The sequence below is a fragment of the Opisthocomus hoazin genome, chromosome 5 (genome assembly GCF_030867145.1).
Source record: "Opisthocomus hoazin isolate bOpiHoa1 chromosome 5, bOpiHoa1.hap1, whole genome shotgun sequence".
Classification (NCBI taxonomy): Eukaryota; Metazoa; Chordata; class Aves; order Opisthocomiformes; family Opisthocomidae; genus Opisthocomus; species Opisthocomus hoazin.
The window spans coordinates 52,337,781-52,362,096 of record NC_134418.1 but is presented as its reverse complement, the minus strand read 5'-3'; the positions used below and the strand labels follow the sequence as shown (position 1 = coordinate 52,362,096).

The 24,316-nt window shown below is 43.0% G+C and overlaps 1 protein-coding gene across 17 annotated transcripts in view; it reads right to left on the bottom strand.

Moving 5' to 3' along the window:
- The window catches only part of ADGRL3 (adhesion G protein-coupled receptor L3), a 522,074-nt gene that overhangs the window by 210,547 nt on the left and 287,211 nt on the right, over positions 1-24,316 (bottom strand). For all 17 annotated transcript variants that reach the window (XM_075421264.1, XM_075421268.1, XM_075421251.1 and 14 more), the window contains one exon: positions 17,518-17,627. In XM_075421264.1, coding sequence (XP_075277379.1) covers positions 17,518-17,627 — 110 coding nt within the window. The remainder of the gene's footprint in view (positions 1-17,517; positions 17,628-24,316) is intronic.

Here is a 24,316-nt window from a genome sequence, read left to right as displayed (position 1 = left end):
TGACCAATTAATAGTAAATACAATGCTCTAGAAGCCAGTATCCTCCCAGAGCCTCGTCTTCCAGGAGAGCCTCTGCTCCTGCAAGTTGAGGTCAACTGCAAAGAACAGCTTTTGGATCTAAGAGGCTGAAGCTGGTAAAGCCACAGTCACAGCTGTGCAGGTATATTTATAATAGAGTAAGTGAGAATGTGAGAAACGAAGTGGAAAGAGAACAGAAGAGGAGAGGAAAGGTGAATTTTCAATAAAACCTCCCTGAATTCAGGCAGAGGGAAAGGGAAGCAATAAATAATCTCTCTGCAGATAGCTCGCATCTCTACACTGTTTAGTGGCATTCATAGACCTAATTTCCATGGACTCTGACATCATGAGAAAGACAGAAAATCTTGGGTACTTGGGGCTCCGTCCCACACATCCTGACTTGCAATGAGCCTGTCAACCTGCTCAGATTTATGCAGCCCACAAACTGCACGGCAAAGTTAACAGACTTCACATTAAAAGCAGTAGCTCAGTGTTAGACCAAAAGCACCATGGGGAGGATGATCACGAGTGGGAGAGAAGGAGGAAGAAGATGCATCCCTTGTGCATCTTCAAGCAGCCAGATTTGGGTAGCAGAAGGCGCACTTCTTGCCAAGGTGGCCATCGGTATCTAAGTCTGCCTCTTCTTGCCCTGAGATCTAAGGAAAATAAATCCTTTAGGCCTTGCATGACTTTCACCACACTCCCACAGAGGATGAAGCAGCCCCTAAGAGCATCGAAACCACCACAAAAAAAAATAGGCTTTTATGTTGGAAACTCTACATCCAGATCTGACCAACGGCACAATAAAAGGAGTCTGTCCCACTGCTAGCGAAGAGCACTGCAGAATTCCTCTAATTTAGTCTGATAAAAGTGAAATAAAATTGTTTTTTTCCCATTAAAATAAATATCAAAATTAATGCTTAGAAACTTCTTGGTTAACTTCAGAGCTTTGTTTTGATTTATTTATTTTCTTTGCCTGAAGAGAGGGCTGTGTAAATGCTGCACTGTTAAGGGAAAGAAGTTCAAACTTTACATAAGGGCTTTTTGCCCAGTGTCTCTTGGCATGCTTCCTTGGGTTTTAGATTGCTTTGTATGGTGAAGCATTACAGAATAAGATAACACTGTGTTATCTAGGCACTGAGGAAGGGCTTTGCGCTAAAGAAATTGAGCCAAAATTTCTTTTCAAGGAGAGCAGAGAGTGCATTTGAATAAGCACTAAATTCAGCAGGGGAATAACTAATGTGATTGGTTTTAAAGACACAGAAATGAATATTTTGCTGTGTTATGAATGTTAAATGCTAATTTTAAAAGGCTAGAGGAAGAACATACATGCTTTCTACTTCCAGTTTCAGCCAAGATGCTGTAGCAATTTTATAAACCAGAAAGTAAGCAAATGATTGTGATTTTATTTTTGAACAGCTGCTATCACAAAATACCTTTGGCCCATTTGTTCTGGCAATACGTGCCTGAATGATGTATTTTGCATCATAGCCAGCAAAATTTTTTGCATCATATTTTGTAAAAGCAATGAAGATTCTTAACAGCCCTTTCTCCACCAAATTAAGCACAGATCCTGCAGATGCTTACACAGTTTGTTTCCAGGTAAGACATGTGCATATACTTTTATGTCTAGTAAAAATAGACACATGCTCAGAGAATGTAGTATCTGAGACTGTTGGTCCAGTTTCTGAGGACTGCTGGGCTGCAGTCATCAGGGTGCAAACTAATTACAGCATTGCCGTCATCTGGATTGCTCTTCAAGAGCCAGGTTTTAATTCCGCAACAACCTTTCACCTGCCCTATTTAGAGCAATTGTTTTATTTTTAAAAGAAAGCAAAGCAACAGATGTAGATTGAAAAGAAAACTTGCTTACTAAAGGAATACACAGTATTTTCTGCAAAGCCAGGCACCTGACAAAGCACCCGACAAAGCACCCATCAACATCGTTCTGATACAGCTTGATCTTAGGTTCCCAGCCGGCCCCTTGCAGTAACGTTGTACAAAGCTCTTGAAACTTCAGGTAAGAAGTTTTTCAGAACTTCCCTGTCCCAAGCCCCCTCGGAAATGGCTGATCGATATTTGTGCTGCAAGCACAGACTTCACGCTTGCCCAGACAGACGCAGCTCCCACCAAGCTGAGAAAAGGCAGGATCCTCTTACACCGGAATTGATGTTTGCTCACAGTTTTCCATCATGCAGTATTTCATGGTCTTCATTTTCGGGTTATTAAAATAGGATGTTATCCAACATGTGGAAGGGAAGAAGGGGTCAGGGAGTTGGTTCCCGTCTCAGAAGTGGCAGCTAAAGCTGCTGAGCAACATGTGTTTCTCATTTGAAACGTATCACTCATGCTTAAAAACAATAATACGTACCATCTGTTGCAGCCATTCATAATTGATAAGATTTGGGCTGAGTTTGACATGAAAAACCACTTCAACGTGAGTATCAACATGCAGATGAAGAAGTGCTGCACAGCAATTCGTCGGAGCTTTCCTTACCACACATTATAGGCAACAATGGGCAACTGCCTGGGCACACACACGGCACTCTGGAAGCCCCATTTATCGAGTCGTTGCAAAGCCTCAGTAACTTCCCATGGCCAAAATAGTTTAATAATTCGGCACCATTTCCCTCAAATGGTTAATAAACAAACTGCTAGATGGTTGTGCAACTGTGCAGAGCAGTTGTCTGTGTCTACAGAGCTATTAAAATGCAAGTATACACAAGGCATATTTTAGTATAGAATATTTTCAGTTGGAAGGGACCTACAAGGATCATCTAGTCCAACAGCTTGACCATTGTTCAAATGCCTCTTAAACACTGATAGGTTTGGGGCATCGACCACCCCTCTAGGAAGACTGTTCAGTGTTTTGACCACCATCTCGGTAAAGAAATGTTTCCTAAGGTCCAGTCTAAACCTCCCCTGGTGCAGCTCTGAACCACTCCCACGCACGCTATCACTGGATGCCTTGGAGAAGAGATCAGCACCTCCCTCTCCACTTCCCCTCCTCAGGAAGCTGTGGAGAGCAATGAGGTCACCCTTCAGCCTCCTTTTCTCCAAACCAGACAAACCCAAAGTTCTCAGCTACTCCTCACAAGACATGCCTTCCAGCTCTTCCACCAGCTTTGTTGCCCTCTTCTGGATACATTCAAGGACCTTCACATCCTTCTTAAATTACAGGGTACAGAACTGCACACAGTACTCAAGGTGAGGCCACACCAACGCTGAATACAGTGGGAAAATCACATCTTTTGACCAGTTGATTATGCCATGTTTGATGCACCCCAGGATGTGGTTTGCCCTCTCAGCTGCCAGGGCACACTGCTGACTCATATGGAGCCTGCTGCCAACCAGCACCCCAGATCCCTTTTTGCAGGGCTGCTCTCCAGCCACTCCTCTCCAAATTTATACTTGTGCCTGGCGTTACTCCACCTGAGGTGCAGAATCCAGCATTTGGACTTGTTAAATTTCATCCTATTAATCATTGCCCAATGCTCCAATCTATCCAGACCCTTCTGCGAGGCATCTTGTCCCTCAAGAGAGTCAACAGCACCTCTCAGTTCCGTATCGTCAGCAAACTTGCTAATGGTGCATAGTACCCAGCATAATCTTCTCCATATTTTTTTTAGGAACTGAGGTTAGACTAACAGGTTTGTAGTTCACTGGGTCTTCCCTCATGCCCTTTTTGTAAATAACATTGTCTAGCTTCCAGTCAGTGGGGACCTCCCCAGACTCCCAAGACCTTTGGTAGATGATCAAGAGGGGTCCTGCTGTAACATCCACTAGCTCCCTCAGGAGCCCATCAGGCCCCATGGACTTGTGAACATCCAGGTGATGCACCTGGTCCTTTACAATTTCAATGTCCAAAAATGGAAAGTCACTGCTCCCGCACTCACGGCCCTCCAACTCAGGGGACCGAACAGCCTAAGATCTATCAGTATTATTAAAGACTGAGGCAAAAAAAGCATTGAATGCCTCTGCTTTTTCTTCATCCCTATTTGTCAGGTGACCATCTGCAGCAAGTATCAGTCCGATGTTTTCTTTAGACCTCATCTTGCTATTAATATACTTAAAAAGGCCCTTTTTGTTATCTGACACAACAGTGGCCAGTTTCAACTCTCACTGAGCTTTGGCCTTTCGTGTCTTCTTCCTGCATATACGAACCACAGCTCTGTAATCTACCCTGTATTAAGGAAAAATCTGAATGATTGCTTTGGGTACTCTGGAACTTGTTTGAGACTTTGATAGCCATTTAATTTTGTCTCTGAGAGGAGACAGGAAGACGGAGCAGCTGTCTTTGAAGAAGAAATGCCTTTCCTTCACACTGGAAATATCTCTCCCTATTATCATCACTGCACCACAATTTCTCCACTCACAAACCTGAAGGCCCAGACTCACTCTGTTTAATAACCAAGGCTGCACTGATTTTAATCCTGCCCAATTTCACTTTGTGCATCCAAATTCTCTCTAAATCACAGCAAAAACCTCCAGGTTTCTCAGGGGGCTCTCATCAAAAGCATATGCTCAAAGACAATTACTATACCTTTATTATGCCTGTTTTTTGAAAATACCCAGAACAAACCCTCCAAAACTTAGGTCATTAATTTAACTTAAACATGACAATTGAACCAGGACATATTTTTAATGGATTCTATTTGAAACACTGACTTTTTGTTTTCAAAGTACCAGCTGCAGAATGTAGATTTGTCACTTTATGATAATTACTAATATCCTCCCCCACCAGAGTCATCTGGAACATATTTAATTACTGAATTCATTGAAAAAGTACATGGCACATGGTCACTCTTCTGAGCAAGCCTTCAAATGGACAAAGGCCCATTTGTTCCTCATTTGAAAATCCAGCCTCAGCACATAAAGTGACCCCCAAATCAGGCTTCTGTTCTTTGCATACAGCATATATAAAATGTAAACATGCACACTGACATTCATCAGGCATTTAAGCACATGCCTAGGTATAAGCGTCTCAATGGGAAAAGTGAAACCAGAGGTACAACTGTGCCTCATACAAATATTAATGTGGTAAATTTATTCCTGCATTACAGCTCATGCCTCTGCATCTCATCTCCTAGTCTGTACCACAGCAAGCTCCGGTGTGCCTGTATGTGCTGCAGACACTTCCCGCACACACCCCCCACCATGTCAAACCTGTGGCCGTACTCGGATACCACCATATTTTTTGAATTCCTATAGCTGAGGCCTCTGTATTATCAGCTCTATGCTGAGTATCGACTAACAGTCTTTCCTTTTACAGGCACTGCCAACCTCAGTATAAATACCCAACGCAGCAGCAGGATACAAATGCAATTATACTTGAATTAGGACTAATTTCGGCCTATGATAAGAAAAAGACCACCAGTAGTGATACAGTGTAATTTTACACCAGAGAGCCACTAGCCTCTCCCTTCCACTCTCCCAAGCAAGGCTAGAATATCGAAGTAATTTGTCTTACAATTTCAATGTTTTGTGCCAAGTCTTACCAATAAAAAATAGCTCCAACGTCACCTATGCATTGTTTCCTGATTTTTATTCTCCTTAGGGTCAAATTTTCAAACCCAAGTCTGCATTTGCTATGTGGATTTTACATTCCCCCCATTCCTTCAGTTTTGCTGCAGAAACGTGGAATCATCTTTTAAAGTCGCATTCAGAATAGCACTTAAACACACAATTTGTTGCTTTAAATAGTAACATAGGTGGAATAACTCCAGAGTGTTTCATATACAGACATTCAAGGCAGATTTCCAGGGGAGCTTACCTTTCATTAGGGCACCTAAATATAATGGGTTCATTTTCAAAATCCCACAGAGTGCAATAGCTCCTGTTCTGTTTAGCAGAACCATTATTTTGCAGATCTGAACATCTGAGGTTTTGGAAGCTTTCAGGTGCATTGAGTGTGCATCTGTGTGGTCCTGCAAGCCTTTGCAAGAGCTTAAATTGAAAAATGTGCAATTATTAGTTCTTAAAGTAAAAAGGACAAAGGCCCAATGCTGCCTCTCCTGGGATAAAAGAAAAGGACTCGGCTGGATTATGCAGAGGTGTGATAGCCCCAGCCTCTGCTGAACTAGCATGTGCTCTCCAGCAAAGGACAAGACAATAGTTTCACTCAGACACCATACAATACACACAAGAGAGAAAAAAGAGAGTTAATGAGGTGCTGCCTTCGTAGAAGCAGAGAGAGAAATCAGGTAGATGTCATCTGCAAGGTAAATTAAAATTATACATCTCTGAGGATTATCATTGAAAACTGAGATCTGGAAGGGAATTTACTTTTGATATTGGAAGGGATAAACACTCAATGTAAATCCTTTCATGTAGGCCTGTAAAGCGGAACCGAGAAATTAAAGATAAATGAGAATGAGGCATTTTTTAAAACTACGTTAAACATATTTAAGTTACCCATGGAGGGGAAAAAAGAGTTTCAAAGAGAAGATTAGTTTAGACCCTCAGCAATACATTCATCTGCGAAATCACTTGGAATAAATCTTTTCTAATCTGAATTGCTGCCTCCCCCCAAGCCAGCCACATCCCAAAAAACCCTTAAGAACACTTCTGCATAGCCTGGCAATCAGCCTGGGTAAATGACAAGCCCTGTCACTTTTTGGTGAGGTTTTAGGAAACCTGTAGGCATAAGTTGATTTTTTTTGTTGTTTTTTTGCAAAAGGATGCCCTGGGGAGGGCCCCTTTGCCTTAGCCTCCCACAAATCCTCCTCCCATTTAATTCTTCTTGGAAACAGCGACAGAAGCTAACCAAAATCAAATGCTATGCAGTCTGTGTTTCTGTCTCCTTTGCCAGAGTTTGAGGTACATAGAACGACTGCGGTTTCATGCAGGCCTATATTGTTATTAAAAGTCAACTGGAAACACTGTTAGCAAGGAAAGTGGAGGAAATGAGTAAAAAAGTAATACATTCAGATGCATTTGGCTCTCTTCCTGGGAGCCCTTTTAATATAAAGAAACTCAACAAAGTTGTATTTTTAGATCTGGAAAGATGCGTTTCTGTATTTCACACACTAAAGGGATTTGCCTTAATACACTGAAATTTCCCCCTCCGTCCTCCTCCCTCATATGCTAGAAGAAATAAATTTCAATCCCCAACTTAACCACCGGGTACACATATTCTGTTCTCCCCATTGGCCAGAATAAAAACCAATGAAGGTATTTCATTTCTTTTGTGAATTTATAATAGCACCTGGCAAGGATGGTCTTAATCTCCTTACGCTGATTGCACCAATGAAAGAAACCTTTGCAGTACTTCTTGACAGAAATGAAAGGATAATAGGAATAAGATCTGGAAACATAAATATTATCTCCATGAAGATCTGTTATAAAATGTATGAAATTCGTATCAACGCCTCCAGAGGGTGCCTGGCATAATAGCACAATTTAGACAATATGTTATTAAAGATGGAAGGAAATCTATTCCTCTTAATGATGACAGAATTGTTCAGAGACAATTGGGAAGTATGGCATCGTATTTAGACAACAAATTGATGGCAGATATCTAGTAGCAGGCCTGTCAGAAAGAGATGAAAAGTACGGCTTGGTACAAATGACCTACAGCCAGTAGTTTCTTCCCCTCGGTACTCCAGACAAGCATGTTTCCAGGAGTCAGGCTGCTATGTTTTGTCAACATCTTTGTTAGGCAAACACAAACCTAATTCAAACATTAGAAAGATGGATGGATGTGGAGCCATCAGCCACTGAGGTGGGGGGATTGTAGCTTATTAATATATTGAGGAATTCACCAGAATTTCATTATTCTTTCTGCCCAGCATTGGTTACAATTTCCATTTTAGCTGAGACAACATCAGTTATTTAACATGCTAGAAATGGGTGCGACAAAGATGAATTTTTCAAAAAAAGCCAGCGACCTGAGATAGCCTCAGGTTACCGGGAACCTGACCCAAAGTTTGCTGACGCTGAAATAAAGTTTCCCTGTGATTTAATGACCTTTAATTCAGACTCAAAGACCAAAGGCATTCAGGCAACAGATTGAAAAATTAAGCAACTTTTAGTTTAAATGGCTAAATTCAAACCAACAATATACACTTCCTCACTAAAAAAACAGCTGCTGTGGAACAAGATTGGAAAGAAATAAATGGTGCACAGAAGTTACACTAGGAATTTACTCCCTTATATTCATAATCTTCATAAAATAAGTTACACTACTCATCACCGTTTTCCACCTTCAGCTTTCATTATAAACCAATAATAGAGGCTCTCGGGAGAACTGATGGGGCTCTACATCAAGAAAAACATCAAATGTGAAAAACACATATCTACGGCAAAGTCTTTAAAGTCTGCATCTCCATACTGCAAACTTTGTAAGCGTTAGGTGATGGTGGGGACAGAGACATGAATCCTTTATCACAGAAACCTTTTTGTATTCTCTAAAGGAAGAAAACTTCTCCCAGCTGTACTTGAAAGAAAAAAAAAGAAAAAAGAAAAAACAACATTAAACTACTGTCATGCTTTCCCTGCTCCCCCACATTCCCTTCAGTCTGTGAATTTTATTCTTGCAAACTTGTCACTAGTACCCATTTAACTTTCCACCTACTTAAGTATTAATTAGAAGGAAAAAAACCTGATCTCCTCCTTAATTACACCTATCACCACAATACCCAAACTTTCACACCAGAAGAATCATGCTGTTCATAGAATCATAGAATGGTAAGGGTTGGAAGGGACCTTAAAGACCATCTGGTTCCAACCCCCCTGCCATGAGCAGGGACAGCTTCCACTACACCAGGTTGTGCAGAGCTCCATCCAACCTGGCCTTGAACACTGCCAGGGAGGGGGAATCCACAACTTCTCTGGGCAACCTGTTGCAGTGTTACACCACCCTCATGGTGAAGCATTTCTTCTGAATATTTAATCTAAATCTGACCTCTTTTAGTTTACAGCCTTTCCCCCTTGTCCTATCACTACACATCCTTGTGAAAAGTCCCTCTCCATCCTTCCTGTAGGCCCACTTCAGGTACTGGAAGGCTGCTAGAAGGTCACCCCGGCGCCTTCTCTTCTCCAGGCTGAACAGCCCCAACTCTCTTAGCCTGTCCTCATAGGAGAGGTACTCCAACCCTCTGATCATCTTCGTGGCCCTCCTCTGGACCTGCTCCAACACACCCATGTCCTTCCTGTGTTGGGGGCTCCAGAGCTGGATGCAGTACTCCAGGTGGGGTCTCACGAGAGCGGAGTAGAGGGGAAGAATCACCTCCCTCGACCTGCTGGCCACGCTTCTCTTGATGCAGCCCAGGATACGGTTGGCCATCTGGGCTGCAAGCGCACATTGCAGGCTCATGCTGAGCTTCTCATCCACCAGTACTCCCAAGTCCTTCTCCTCAGGGCTGCTCTCGAGCCACTCTCCACCCAGCCTGTACTTGTGTTTTGGATTACCCCGATCCACGTGCAGGACCTTGCACTTGGCCTTGTTGAACTTCATGCAGTTCACGCAGGCCCAGCTCTCCAGCCTGTCAAGATTCCTCTGAATGACATCCCTTCCCTCCAGCGTGTCAACCACACCACACAGCTTGGTGTCATTGGCAAACTTGCTGAGGGTGCACTCAGTCCCCCTTGTCCATGTCGCCGACAAAGATATTGAACAGCAGCAGCCCCAGTACCAACCCCTGAGGCACACCACTTGTCACTGGTCTCCACCTGGACATCGAGCCGTTGCCTGTAACTCTTTGTGTGTGTCCATTGAGCCAGTTCCTTATTCAATGAGTGGTCCATCTGTCAAATCCATGTCCTTCCAATTTAGAGACAGTTCCTGCTGTTTCTCTCAACTACATTCGATGTGTCCAACATAACCAGAAGATGCTCAGTGTTTTCCAAATGAAAGAAGGCAGTTCTGAATTTGCCTCAAAAAAAAAAAAAAGTAAATAAAAAGACACCTTTCCCACCCTAAGACTTGCTGCTCAGATGGGTGTTTAGTTTGTACCTCGTGTAGCCCAACACTCCATGCCATTCAGATGCCTGTCAGTAGAGCACGCGGCTGGCTGCTCCGCTTGTAGTTTCACCATGTAGTGGGTTAGTCCAGCCTTCAGTTAAAAAAAGCCATTTTGTAATGTTGCAAAAAAGTATTTTTCTTCGGAGTGAAAAATGAAAAGTCTGAAGCTAATGAAATTCTTGTAATAGGACCAAGAAAAAGGAGCATACAGGGGTGTAGGGCATCCTTCTGTTTACTTGCGAGCAAATTAAACTCTCCCCAGCCACCTCCTGCAAAAATTGATTTTCACTGTGATTTTTTTGCACTTGATTTTTTTCTAAGTGATATTAATACATGTCAATCAAATTATGTCCTTACTGACTTTGACAACAAATGTGCAACAAAACACCCCATGATCAGCTGACCAGTTCATAGCTGCCCAGGCTATAACAGACTCCAACTCTTCCCCCCTGCAGCATTTCAGATCTAGTACAATTAAGCAGAAGCACTGTGGTGGCTTTTCTGATACAGATAGCACGTGTGACTCAAAGATACATGGGAGCACAACTTGTTGTGTGTGGAGATACAATTTTCAGAACCAATGCACAGTGTAAAGACTGAATGCATCAATGAATAAAGGCATTTCAGTATCTTAAGCCTGGGACTGGGGAGTGGTGAGCAAGTTCAGGAGGTGATCAGCTAAACAAGGGAAGACAAGATGGCTTTTCCCACAAGAGCTCATACTGGCACAAGTGGGAGACTTCAAGAAGTGCCCCACAACCTAGAGGAAAGGACCGAGATGACAGCAACCAGGAGAAGTTGGGTTTTCACAGGAGCATGTTGGAAATTATAGATGGAACAGGTAGTGGTGGCCTTCACATTATGGAGATTGCCTAACATTTATCTAACTTCTTCTCACAAGAAAATCCATAGTGCTCCTGCTGACAGTAGACCTTTAAGCCAGTATGCAATACAGGTACAGACACTTGAAAACACCTTGTTCCTTTAATTTAAGCCAAACTCCTCTCAGATTCATCAAACACTTTCACTGTGTGTGAGAAAAATGTCCTTTTCCCCCTCCTCTCGGGCAACTTCCAAGTTTTCAAACACCGTCGTTTCCCTCAGCTCTCAGCACTTAGTTTTTCTCCCCTTCTTGAAAACTATGCACACACCCATGTGGATAGCTCACCCTGCAGGTTCACAAAGCCCCACAACATCAGGTTATTTTAATTAAGGTGCTTTCCAGCTGGTTGTTGTATAGGTGCATTCTCCCCAGAAACACACAGTGAAAGACCGGTAGGGGAAGTAACGCGTCCTTCATTTCTGCCTCCATGGACAAAGAACCGACAAGCAAAGCTGGGCATTTCAGTGAATACAAAAAAGGGGGTTTTGGCCGCAATGCCCAGGAAATTGTATGATTTGGAAGAAAGGCAATTTGTCAGCAGGATACAAAGTAAAGATTCTTTATTCAGAAATAATCATAATAGGTAGTTAGGTCTGGTGTGGTTTTTTTGTGGGGGTCTTTTTGTTGTTATTTTGTTTTCCTCTTTTTTTTTTTTTTAATTATTGTTCCAAGCCCATGCACACAAATAATTTATTTAACCAAATAAAAGAAAGGATGCCTGGCTTCAGGGGGGAATTGACTCATTACCAACCAAAGTGCCAGCAGCTGGGTTTAACCCCTTAGGAACGCTTGCCATTTTCACCAGTGGGCCCCAGGGGACCAAGTTCTCTTGGGAAAAGAAAATAAAAACAAAAACCCAGAGCAAAAGAAAACTGGAGAAGCCACAAATCCATCGAACAAAACACAGTACTGCTCTCAGTGGGCAAACACTGCTTCTCAACTGATAGGGAAGGTGGCAAGAAAATGCACACAGGGAAAGCCTGGAGGCCACGTAATAGTCTTACAGCACTCCAGAAATAATTAAGAACCATATACGTGGGAAAAGTGGTGTCATTAAATTGTTTTCAGATTGCAATTTTCTCCCAGCTTCTCTCCCTCTTTCCCTTTCTATCAGCAATCTTGGAGCAATGAAAATATCAGTTTGCTTTCTAGTGCTTGTATTCTCTTAAAAATGTCATTATTCAATTATCTGTCTATTCACTGGCCCTAAGGTCCAGCGGAGCAGATATTGTGAGCCTTCATTTAATGTTTTTAAATGCACTTCAGTCCACTTGTGATACAATAAAACTTTATTGAATTCTGTTCCCACATCACACTTACCATCCCTCACTTTTATTGATATGTGAGCCCATCTACTCTTCTGTCAGCAATAAAAGGAATATTTCTAGCAAAGAAATGACCTTTCCTTCCATCAATACTGTAACTAGAAAATGTGATTTCAGGTTCCATGTTTAAAAAGAAAAAAGTCTTAAGAAAAGATGAACCATGCTCAAGCGTTGTTTTCCTTCCCCTTGCTAGCGTTAAAGAAGCAGGAAAATCTCTGTGAGTACCAAAGATATTCAGTGCCTTTGTAACATTTATTAGTCTGTTTACCCGGAAGGACAATTCATTCTTCCTCATAGGCCATGAACATTTTCCCTTGCAGGAAACAGCCCTTTGAATAGATATCCCCAATGTTAAAAGCTGACTGAAGACTTGTCGTCTGGGTGCAAGACAGGTTATAATCACATATATGGGATATGCCATGCCTGAGGCACCCACCTCGTTCCCTCCTGCTGCTGCCATCCTTTCCATCAGTGTAGCAATGGGCTTGTCCTCATTGAGCCCCCAGCTTTTTTCCACTTTGTCCTGCCCTATACCTTAAATTTTCCACGTCTCTACTGAAAGACAGACTATTTCTGTAGGACAACAGTGCACAAGATATTATGTGAACTCCGAAACCTAGAACCTAAGAGAACTGAAAGCTCAGGAAAAACTGAAGATAAATTTGACTCAGCTAGCTCAATTCTCTTTCCAACACCATGCTGGATCCTTGGGAGCCTGAACGCTTGCCTCTAGGGAAAAATGAACAGAAAAAGTACTCCAAATACCTTTGTGCTTTCAACTTGCACCTTTTTTGAAACCAAAATAAAATCTAAATGCAGACAACCCCAAAATTTTGGTCATAGCCAGTGGGAGATAGTTGCTCACATGCTGGAAAATCCCCCCTGTTCTGAGTTGGAGTGTCACCCATGAAGGGCCGTGCTGTTACCATGGCCCACCGAGCACGTGAGCTTGGGAGAGTGAAGGGAAGGAGGACTCATCAGCCTTGAGTGGGTTGCTCCCTCTTCATCCACCTCAAAACTACATAAAGGACTACTAAAACACGAATAGTTTGAGCTGTAGAGTGTTACGTGCATACAAAGGCTGTATTTGCATAGGGAAAGCCAACACATTGGTTTGGGTTTCTTAGATTATCAACAAGAAATTTGGCTGCTTACAACAACAACGAGCTCAACAGCTCTCCCACCACCACTGGTCTTGCAAAATTGGACTTTCTTGCTTGTCACCAGTCTTGTGTACAGCATTGGACAAATCGCTCATCTGCTTTCTGTGCTGGCTCATGAGTGAAATCCTAAGTCCCTTAACACATTACAAAGGTGAAATAAGAAAAACTGCACTCCTAGATGTACTGGCACCATGACAACAGGACTGTACAAGCACCAGAAGAAGATACTGAAGTGTTTCCGCAATGAGGGTGTTGACCTAGCTTCACAAAACCACCTCCACCACTGCTGTTCCCATTACCCATTTAACACTGCTCCAAAAAGGGAGAAGGGGAGAGGGCAGGGATGCACTAGGAAACAAGAGTACTGCATCAAAAGGACCCTTGCAAAGTGAGGTTGCTCATAGTTACACACAGCATAACACAGCCTAAAATGGAGTTTCAGACATCTCTCTGCAACGCGCCTTGTGTCCACAGCTCTGGCAATGGCAACCTGCAGGTCTGCAGTAGTACATATTTAATAGAAAATCATAAAGAAGCTCTCATGGTCAGTAATGATTAAAAGAAAATTCAATTCAGGAAAATTGGAGTAGTAATTTCAGTACTTCAAAAGAAAAGGGGTAGTATTTAAAGCAAGTGTCAGAGAAATAAACACCACATGCCAAAGCCTGCTTTGAGAATGACGAAATTAATTTGGTGTCTTTTTCTGATACCAGAAAAACAGGACAACTGATGCCACTGAAGCCTGTCAAATTAGGCCTGGTATCTTCTCACCTGCTGAAATCACCTGCTTTTCACTTGCTTTTCATTGTCAGAAGGCAACAACAAAAAAAAAAAGTCCAGAGGTCCTTGGAATGACTGCCCATTTTTGTAGATGACATCTGCCATCACATAAACTGACTACTGGATCAGGAAAATGAGGAGAGGAGTGGGCTATCTGTTGTCTTCCCCACATGTGAAGAGTAACTGCAGACTCATGAAACTCTCCTTGTCAGGGCTATCTTTAGTGAACATACAGGAATGTGGTGCGCAGAGTAATATAAAGGACATTGTGGAGGGTAATATAAAGGACGTTTAAAAATATACAACTTACTGAAGTTAGCAGAGGTTTGTTTTCCCCCCTCTTGAGAGGAAAGGGGGATGCTTTCTTCTTGAAAATGATACAAGTTAGTAGTGGAAGAGTTAATAAACAAATAAAATCGCAGGAGGAGCAGGCTACCCAATGTAGTTTTAAATCTTCCATAATTTTTCTCTGAGGGAGTGTATATACTAGCACTATATTGAGCATAAGTGCCTAAGGTCAGTCCTAACAACATCTGTTAAAGATGACTCCTAAATGCTGCTCTCAGGAGACGCACACATGCTCCCCTCTGCTGCTTACCCAGCGCTCGGGTAAACCGTCTCTGTCCATAAGGAATAATCTGAAACCATAACAAGCAAACCATCTGACTAGATGAAGTAAGCTGGAATTGCACACAAATACAAGTGCCTGCCGAAATATTAAGTCCTTTGGTATGCAGCTGCTGTGTTTCTTTAGGAGATGGCTATAAGGCAGACACCACCGTTCACCAACAGCTCGATGCACGAAGACACTGAGGAAACGTCAGCAACTGCGGAAGGGTTTTCCCCAGCACTGAGCAGTGCTGGGAAGCCTGTAGGGCCCACTTCCCTCCTCCAGCGAAGCATCCCACAAGGCAGCTGGTTGTGAGTGGTGGTGCTAAGAAAGCTGGACGTGAAAGGACTTGGGCAACAGCCCAAATTCGGCTAGATGGGCTGAAGCACACAGATTTGGTGACAAGAACCCAAGGGGACCAACTGACCCACAGCAAATGGCAGAGGCATCACCGAGGGCATTGAGGGATATCATCCACCAGGCATAGCTTTGGTCCAACCATACCCTTGCTGACCTCCCTGTCCAGAGCTGACACCTTCCCCATCGCTTGGATGGCTTTCACTTGTGGGGCACTCCTGGGGCCCAGGCAAGGAACATCTGCAAAGTTGAGCTGGCCATTTTCAGAGGGAAGAAATGGAGGTCGTAACAAAGCCAGGCAGAGACTGAGGTAGGAAAAGAATAAAAAGGAGCCCTAGGTTTCCCACTCCACGTCTGCAGATGAAGGGACATAGTTTGCCTGAATGCAGCCAACTTCCCTGGTGCTACACTGAATAACAACACATGAAGATTTGACCCAAAAAATTCCTAGGCTATGCAGAACAAGTCCAGGAGACAGGATTCTATTTTAAAATGTGCTCACCCCTCATTTCCCCTCTCCCCCGTAACTTCACTCACAGAGGCACTATATTTGATTGGCAAACAAATGGAGGAAACAGCCATCAAAGCTACTAACTTAATTGCAAAGGCAGCGCGGCTTGTTGTCGTTGTTTTCTTCCCCACATTCAGATCATTAAAACATACTCAATCCCTACTGTACATTTGGTACTGAGCTACCTCTCACAAGAGTTATTTTACATCTCGTGTGTAGGGCCAATTAACACCTCGGGGCATAATATGCATATACTACCTTTCTCACAAGGCACCACTATTCCTCTTTGTTTTATATTCAACAAAGGCTATGGAGGGGTACTAGGTAATAACTATTGCTTTACCAGCCCACTCTCAGGAGGGAACAGCATACCTCATGCAAATCACAACTCACAAGGAAACACAGCCTGCTATGGTAAGTAGAAATCGATCTCCCCATGCCCTCCCCACGCATAGTGTTGTTTGTAAAACGAAAGACCTCATTTGGAGTGGAATAACTCTAAACTGGTAACTTGGTACGAGCTCGCTAGGGCAGACCCTAAGCCCCTGATGTCACTCTTTCCATGGGTTTAATAGCTCACCCCATAAAAAAACAAACAAACAAACAAACAAAAAATTCCATCGCTGCATTTAGAAGCTTCACATTTTTATTTAGAAAAATCAAGTATGGACACGCTGAGCCCCCTGCCAGCAGAGAGACAGAGTCCCTCAGCAGAGAAGGTCGCCTATGCTCAGAGGCGGTCTTAGCCTCACCTTGCGGTTTCACAACAAGCAAAACTCTGCACAGGCTTTCCATGTTGCAGCAGCAGGCAGGCAGCCACCTCCTGCACGAGGGACAGGGACCACCCAAGGGGCTGTAAGTTCTTGCTTCCCCTCCGAACAGCGTGCCTGTCATTTCTCAGCCATGTTTGCTCTCCTGTAGCCCCTGCTTAAGGCACCAAAGAAGATGCTCTTAGTCCTCAAGCCAAATCCCAGGTTTCAGCAAACTGAAGTCTCCTGCTGCTCTCTCAGTATAACTTTGTGGCTTGAAAGCATCCATTCCCATACTTGCTTTATTGTTTTGAGATGTGTGCTCTAAGATTTGGCCTACTCAAACTGAAAACCTAGAAATGTAGCTGTTATTCACCACCCAGCCCTCTACAACTGCTACTAAAAAGTGCGCTCCTAGTACTACTGTTGTTATTTCTTTTTTGAAGTATGCCATTTTTGACAGCAGGACCTTAACTGCATCTAACAAATTTGGTTTTTACAGAAAACAAATTCTGAGGTACACTTAACTTTTTGTAGCTCTAACATTTCCCATTTGGCGCATATTGCTGTAATCCCAGATGACTATCTTTCTACCCTAAAAAATTCAGGCTAAATGGCTTGCCAGTAATTTGCCTTTATAACTTTGGAAGCTTATAAATTAGTATTTTCTACCATCAAATACCAAATTTCCGAAAACATTAGCTTTCTACCTCCTTGGCAATACAATACTGTATTTAAGGCACTTATGAAATGTCACCAGTTACATGGACATAGGTCAGTCAAAGCGCACTGCTATACAATTACAAGCATAAAACTCTGGAAAGAGAAGCCATAAGCTAGCAATAGTGCTTCATTCTGCTGGTCTGCTTTCACTAACGGGGCTTCCCAAGTGTTTTCCAAAAGGTGATATGTCACTGTGACACTGCAAAACAAGGAAAACATGGGGCACTATTTTGATATTTTTATCCTAAGAACAAATCTTGCACTGAGGGCAATTTTTCATATCTTATCAGCTCAGTTTCATATGATGCCTGTGATTTGTCACTGAGTGTTTACTTGCCCTCGGGCAACAAGAGGCAAGCTCAAGGCTCACCCAGTCTCCACAATAAATTAGATCACTATTAAAGAAACAAATGCAAATATATTAAGATACTTACTGTAAGGGACACATTCGTACTGCACTTCTAGGTACTTGTATGTCCCAGGGCAAGGGTCTGGAAACACATCAGGGCCAGCGACAACTGCACACTGGGTCCGATTACTGCATCTGAAAAGCAAGAAAAAAAGAGTCAGGAAACATTCCAGAGAGAAGGACAGGCCAAGAGGTTGAGCAGCTCATCGAGCATCAACAGGAATGCAGAAGTCAGGACTTCAGCATCAGCTGGGGAAGCTCGCCAGAGAGCGCGCAAAGGCTGATGGCAAACACCGATATCTTCATCAGCTTATTGCCAAAAGAGAAGAGGCTTGGTGGCACAACTGCTTACCCTCCAAGCAGTTCTTACAGAACCAGGATGTATTTCTTTAAAACTAAGCTAAGAAGAAGATTTAAAAAAAAAAAAAAAAAAATTATTACAGGTACCTGGTCCTCTGATTCTTGAAACCCAAACTCCATCAGAGTGCCCTCAATTGACCTTAAATACCAGCATCCCCACCAACCAAAACATTTGTGGAGAAAATAATCATTGTATATTTCATAGCAGGCATAACTAATACATTTTACAAAATATTTATAAAGTGCTCCCACAAAAACAGTCATCTTGAATAATGCTGTTTAATGCAAAGCAAAGACTAGAAACAGCAACACTTGAGTGGAAAACAAAAATCAGCACCAAATAAGCTGTCTAAAAACCAAAACAGTAGTTTTTCATATACAGCCAACACACTTGCCTGAGTCGCAAATGGCTAAGTTTTATGCAGTCACTCTGCCCAGCACCCATGCATCTCCTGAGACAATGTATTTTTTCCAACAGCCAACACTGTTGTTACTGAATATCTTGTTGTACAACAGCACAGAGAAGAAAGGGACCCTGTCTGCTGCAGCGAGCATCTTTCAGGTTAAAAGCACACACACGAAGGCTGGGCCCTGTGAGATGCTTTCCCTGTGGCACATACGACTCATGTCCATGGGTGAATGATTTGCGCCCGTGTGGAAACCCACATTTGCCTCTGCTTTCATATTACAAACACCTCTATGTACTACTTTTGTGTATTTTGGGGATGCAAAAACCCTTAGCAAACCGTGGTTCCACAGAGAAAAATCCGCTGCTTATTTGTTTAAAGAAAAAAAGAAAAGAGAAATACAATTAGTCTTTGATTTTTATGCTTTTGCATACCAGAAAGAGACCTCCTAAGGGCTAGATCACTGCATTTACTTTCTCTAAGATGCTGCTTCCTCTGATGTGACATGGGACCCCTGACCCTCCTGCTTTTCTGGCAGAAGCCACAACATACAGCGCAGAACTCATTTAGGTCTGCAGCGGAAATGCTTCATGTTTACCTGAGGCTATAGTTTGTCAGCCTTAATGAGGATTTTATTTGAACCCATAAATTAAAATTGATTCATTAGTGACTGCCTTCAGCTCCATAATTTCTTTAATTTTATGGAAAGATTAATAAGAGCTGATACGCTTGCTCATCAGACTGTTTTTCTGGATAAGAGATAATCCAGAGGGCTGGGATGTTCTCGTGTTTTCTAGTTGGAAGACAACAGTTATCACAGCAAGTGACTAGTTTTATCATATACACTGAAAAACAATCTTATTAACAAAAAGGATAACTTTGTTGTCCTCACCCTTGCTACTTACAGACAGGTGGCTTGGCTGGGATATCATAAGTAGCTTGGACCGTGCGAGTCAGCAGCCTTCCAGGAGAGGCTCTGAACATCATCCAAAACTTCACTTTCAACAAAAATCCTTTACTGGGCTCAGCGTGCCTTTCAAAAAGCAATTGCACTGGCCTAATCAATAGTGTCTGGCTGTAGGGACAGCCCTGGCCATGTTATATAGAATAAGAGCAATGGATCAAAGAGATGTTTCAAAATCAGGAGTCAGGATCCAAAATTATAAGGAACTGGAAGTGGGGGGAGGAACAGACATATTTAGGGTTCATCTGCATGTGTTTTCTTTCATTTCTGTCATAAGGAAGCATTTGCTTTGAGTGGCCAAGCATTTCCTTACAGCCATTTCTTTTTTATGCAAGAGCTTGGACACAAAAAACCAGAAGCGAAAACCTGCAACCTAGAAAGCGTCAGGTTCACAACTATTATTTGAAAACTTGGTTTGGAAGCCGAAGGCTGTGAACACTAGCTTTAACCTCCCCAAATGCAGGCTGTCTTCTGGGATATCACCGAAGAGACTAAAAGCATCACAGTGCAAGGGGTTGAGTGGGGAATGCAGAGTGCCGGTATGGGCTTTTCCCCCCAACTACAGCAAGTCCTGAAGCCCCCTCGCACATCCCTGGATCAGAGGACGGTAAAGCACTGAGCCTACCAACCACCGGAACTTTAAAAGAAGGTGAGATCGAACTGTTATAGCCACCTTGGGGGGGAAACATTAGAAAATGAAATGAAAAACCCCCAAATAAAAGCTCAAATACTATGCAGTGTCAGTACCTCACACAATTTACAAAAAAGGGCTCATACAGAAAAACCCATGAAACCCAGAAAAACTCAGCTTCCTCTCTTTTTCACATTCATTTCATATCAGCACCAAAAGTGTGCGCGACACCTGGCATTTCGAGTTTCCTTTTAACACTCCAGGGTGAATCATGCAGGTTTCCCATTCCAGCATGCTTAAGGGATTAGGACAATTTGGACTAAAAACCTTAGAAAAATCCTAATAACTCTTCAACCAACTATTACTGTCAGACATCAGGCTACGAAAATTTTCAGGGGAGAAAGAGGTAAAAAACACTACTCATTAAAGCTCTGGTCACTGTGCTTTTGCTCATACTTTTTTGCCCACTTTCACAACAGCTTTTTGCTCCCTTCAATTTTGTCATATTTCTTTCCAGACAGATTAAAGGCCCAGGTGACACTAAATGGCACAGAAGAAGTGACACAAAAAAAGAGATGCGTATAAGAAGATACATCTGTAGCCTTGAAAAGGGAGGGGGAAAAGCCCATGTAATCATGCCTTAACTCCATCCCCAACAAACCATCCCACAAGCTCTTCTTTATAAATCACAGGATTATAGATTGAATCTTGGGATTTCTTGGTGCTTGGGTCTTAGCAATACTCATTCCAAACTCCTGTGAGTCATGAGGTTCAGTGCTGGGTATTGACCTTTCCAGTCAATGTAAGAAGGTACCCTTATTTTTATTTTGGGGTTTGGTTTTTTTGTTGTTGTTGGTTGTTTTTTTTTTTTTTTTTGTCGTGTTTATCCCCTGCCCTGCTTCTTGAAGAAAGACTTTCACTGGAGTTACAATTTGCAGTGAGAATCAGCACTGCATCAGCTCAAGCATAAATCTGCCTCTTCTACAGGGCAACTGCAGAAACACTAGCCAGATCCCTTAGCTCTATGCTAGAAATGGCAGCTCCTCGTCTCACTAGATTCCTCTCCAACAGGGCAGAAACCATGTGCATCACTGGCTCTAGCATAACTGTACTCCAGAAAACTACAGTCACCTTTTATACACCCACTATACCTCTTACAGAGGTGTACAGGCTTGCTTTTTGACATGCATCTCTTATTTCTAGCACTGGTTCATCAGCTCCTTCAAATGAAACTACTTCTCTTTCCCCTGCGCTGCCCTCATGCTGCAACTTTCCCAAGTGACCCCTGGCCTCTTGGGGTATTTTCTCACTCTCCATAAGCTCTGACACCGATGTTCTGGTTTCGGCTGCCGCCAGCAACAAAAGCGCCACGCGGCCGCCCCTCCCCCCGCCGGGGTGCGGAGGAGAATGGAAAGAAACAGGCAGAAACTGGTGGGTCGGGATAAGGGCAGTTTAACAGAACAGCAAACAGAGGGAACAGTAACAACAACGATACAGAAAAGGGGAATACACAAAACAAACCAGCAGAACAGAGCCCGCAGAACAGACCCGCTCTCTCGGACCGAACCGCCACTGAGCCCTCCCGAGCCTCGAGTGAGTTCCCGCCGCCCAGCTCCCCCCCCCACCGGAACCCCGCATGACGGCACATGGTATGGAATACCCGGCTCTGTTTGGCCAGGTTGGGGTTGGGTCAGCCCGTGCGGCTGTGCCCCTTCCTGGAGTCCAGTGAAAATTAACCCTGTCCTGGCCGAACCCAGGACAACCAAGGAAACAAGAGAACTGTGGGAGGACTCTGTGAAGTTGGGGGACCAGACAGACAATTTTATGCCCACTAAAAAAGCAGCTTCCATTTTATTAGTTAGTGTAACATTAAGGCAAATGTTCTGGAGTCACAGAAAAATTAAAGGAGTCCCTTACGTGGTTTTAGTTCCTTTTATTGCCATTTATCATGAAATCTGACTAGGAATTTATAGCCATCCTGTTGGTTTGTTTTATTTTGAAGTTCTTGTTTCTGCCTGCCACCATTCCTCTCTTCCTATTGCTCCCTGAAGCTCAGGGTGGGCATGCGAAGATAGACTCTGCTTCTCAGAGACCCTGCATGTCTCGGGCCACCTCCGTAACTGCTGCTGGGATTCACGGACACTTTGCCTGAACCAAGAGCGTCCACACAGCTCACCAGAAATAACATGTCATGCTGCCACAGCATTCAGACTAGCAAGGCAAAAAGCCTGCTGCGTTTTCCATTTTGCAAGATATGGAAAATGTGACCTGCCAGTGCCCAAGTTCTTCTGCAAACACTTGTGTTGACTGCAAAGTTTGCTCAATGAAAAGGCCAGTATCTCACATGCACTTTGCCAAGGCACAGATGCCTACCAAGACCAACCAAGAAATTAGAAACCAAAGCATAACCCGAGATCTGCATTTTCACCCCGACTTCAGAGAATGACAGCAACACATATTCCTGTATGTTCAGGTAAAGAGAATACCCCAAACCCTCCTAACAATCAGTCCAAGGGACTCAGCAGCCTTTAAGCACCCAGCATCTCATAAACAGAAGTTCATGTTATTCACATATATGTTTTGGAGAAGAAAAATTGCCTCCTGGGAAAAGTGTAAATTTTCCCAGTCACCAGGGGAAAAAAAAAAAAAAGAAGAAAATAAAAAAAGGGGTTCTTTAGGCCTTCTTTCCAGCTACATTTATTCCCCCTTACTAAGGTACCTATTTTGTTTTTCAGATGTGGAAAAATATTTATCCGAGAAAAGAGGTGTCAATCCAGTGTAACACACATACTGTAACAGAAAACATGGATTATTTTTGCAGAACTTCTTCCACTGGCAAATGACTTTCAAGAGTTTTAATGTGAAACAGCAAAAATAATTCATGTGGCATTTGTTTTGCATTAACAGCAGTGGGACAAAAGGAAGCATTTGAGTTCAGAACCAGCTGCAGGGCTCAACTCTGCTTGCAACTCTCAGTTCAGATTTAAAAAAAAAACCAACAACCCACACACCAAAACTTCATTTCCCTTCAGCAAAGTTCCATTCCTTCTCCCTGGCAACATTTTTACATTTTTTAAGAGACAAGGTCATCTTGTGATAGTGAGGCAGAAACACTTTAAGACATACACAGCTGCTTATTTCTGCTCTGACATCTTTGATTTTTTCCAATGCTGACATTGTTGATATATTTACCAAACGAGAAAAAAAGGAAAAATAATAATTTGGCAGGTGATTTTTATTTTAGGCCTTTCCAGAAACTTTAATAGCACAGACTTGTCAACAGCATCAGGCTAGACATGTCTGAGGCATTATGTTTGCAACAACAAAAATGCAAAGGCAGCACAAAATAAAAGATCAATCCCAAACAAAAGACTTTCAGCATTCATCATCACAGGCGCAATACCAGTAAGTTCTCCAGCTTCCCATCCAGCTGGGGACCATTTGCCCCAGACAAGAGAGCTGCCAAAACCACGGGGGCAGGTGCCTGTCGTGCTAGGGACACAAGGAGAAGAGCAACCAGAAATCCGTGCACAGGTTCACAACAAGCCTAGAGGCTCTATCATCAATGTCACCCCCAACACACCCTCTTTCTCCAGCTCCTTATCCTCCTTATCCTCTAGACACAAGCCCTTCTGAGGTGGAGCAACACTTTCTGCGACACCATGGCCAGAAGCTCCTGTAAACAGAGGATACTGGAAACCACCACAAATGGGGAAGCCATCCGCTACCTCTGAATCTGCAACCAGACCATCAGAGTCCAGGACTAGGCTCTTAAATACCCTGAAAATCAGAAAATTTCAGGCTAGGTGACCATGAACTTGGATTTGTATGGAAAGCGCTGAGCTGCCATATCCATCCCTTGCGGCTGCTAACAAACCCTGCTCTTAGCTGGTGCCACCCTCTACCTACAGCAACTTACAACAAGGTACTCTTAATGCCCGTGGGTGCTGACCACACTGGTTCACCTGTGTTCATGAGCACCAGTCATCAAACAACAAAGAAACTCTTTCCCTCTTGCCTCAGCTGGAACACCTACTTTACACATACTTTATTTTTTTCTGCAAAGACAAGGCAGCCTTCATGTGCCTAGGCACGCTAATATAGCAGAGACATCAATATATAAGCCTCTTTCTCAAGGTCTATTATGCTTTTCTAATGGTTTTACTGTAAGAGACAGACTTAATTCATTATCCTTCATGGCAACGCTGCAAGACATCCTTTTCCTTCTCTGGAACACAAAAATCTCCTCTCTGGATGACTGCTTTAAGAAAGACGCTGTCATAGCAAATAAGTCAGCCAGGAGTGTGTTCTCCCCTGTCAATACGTGATATTTCCAAATCAACCCTTTAGGAAGGGCCAAGAGGAAAAAAAAATTAGTGCCCTGGAGAAAGTAAACAGGAAACAAAGAGAAATTTCACTCATAAGTGAAGTTAACATCATGGCTTGCAAATAAGGGGAAAAA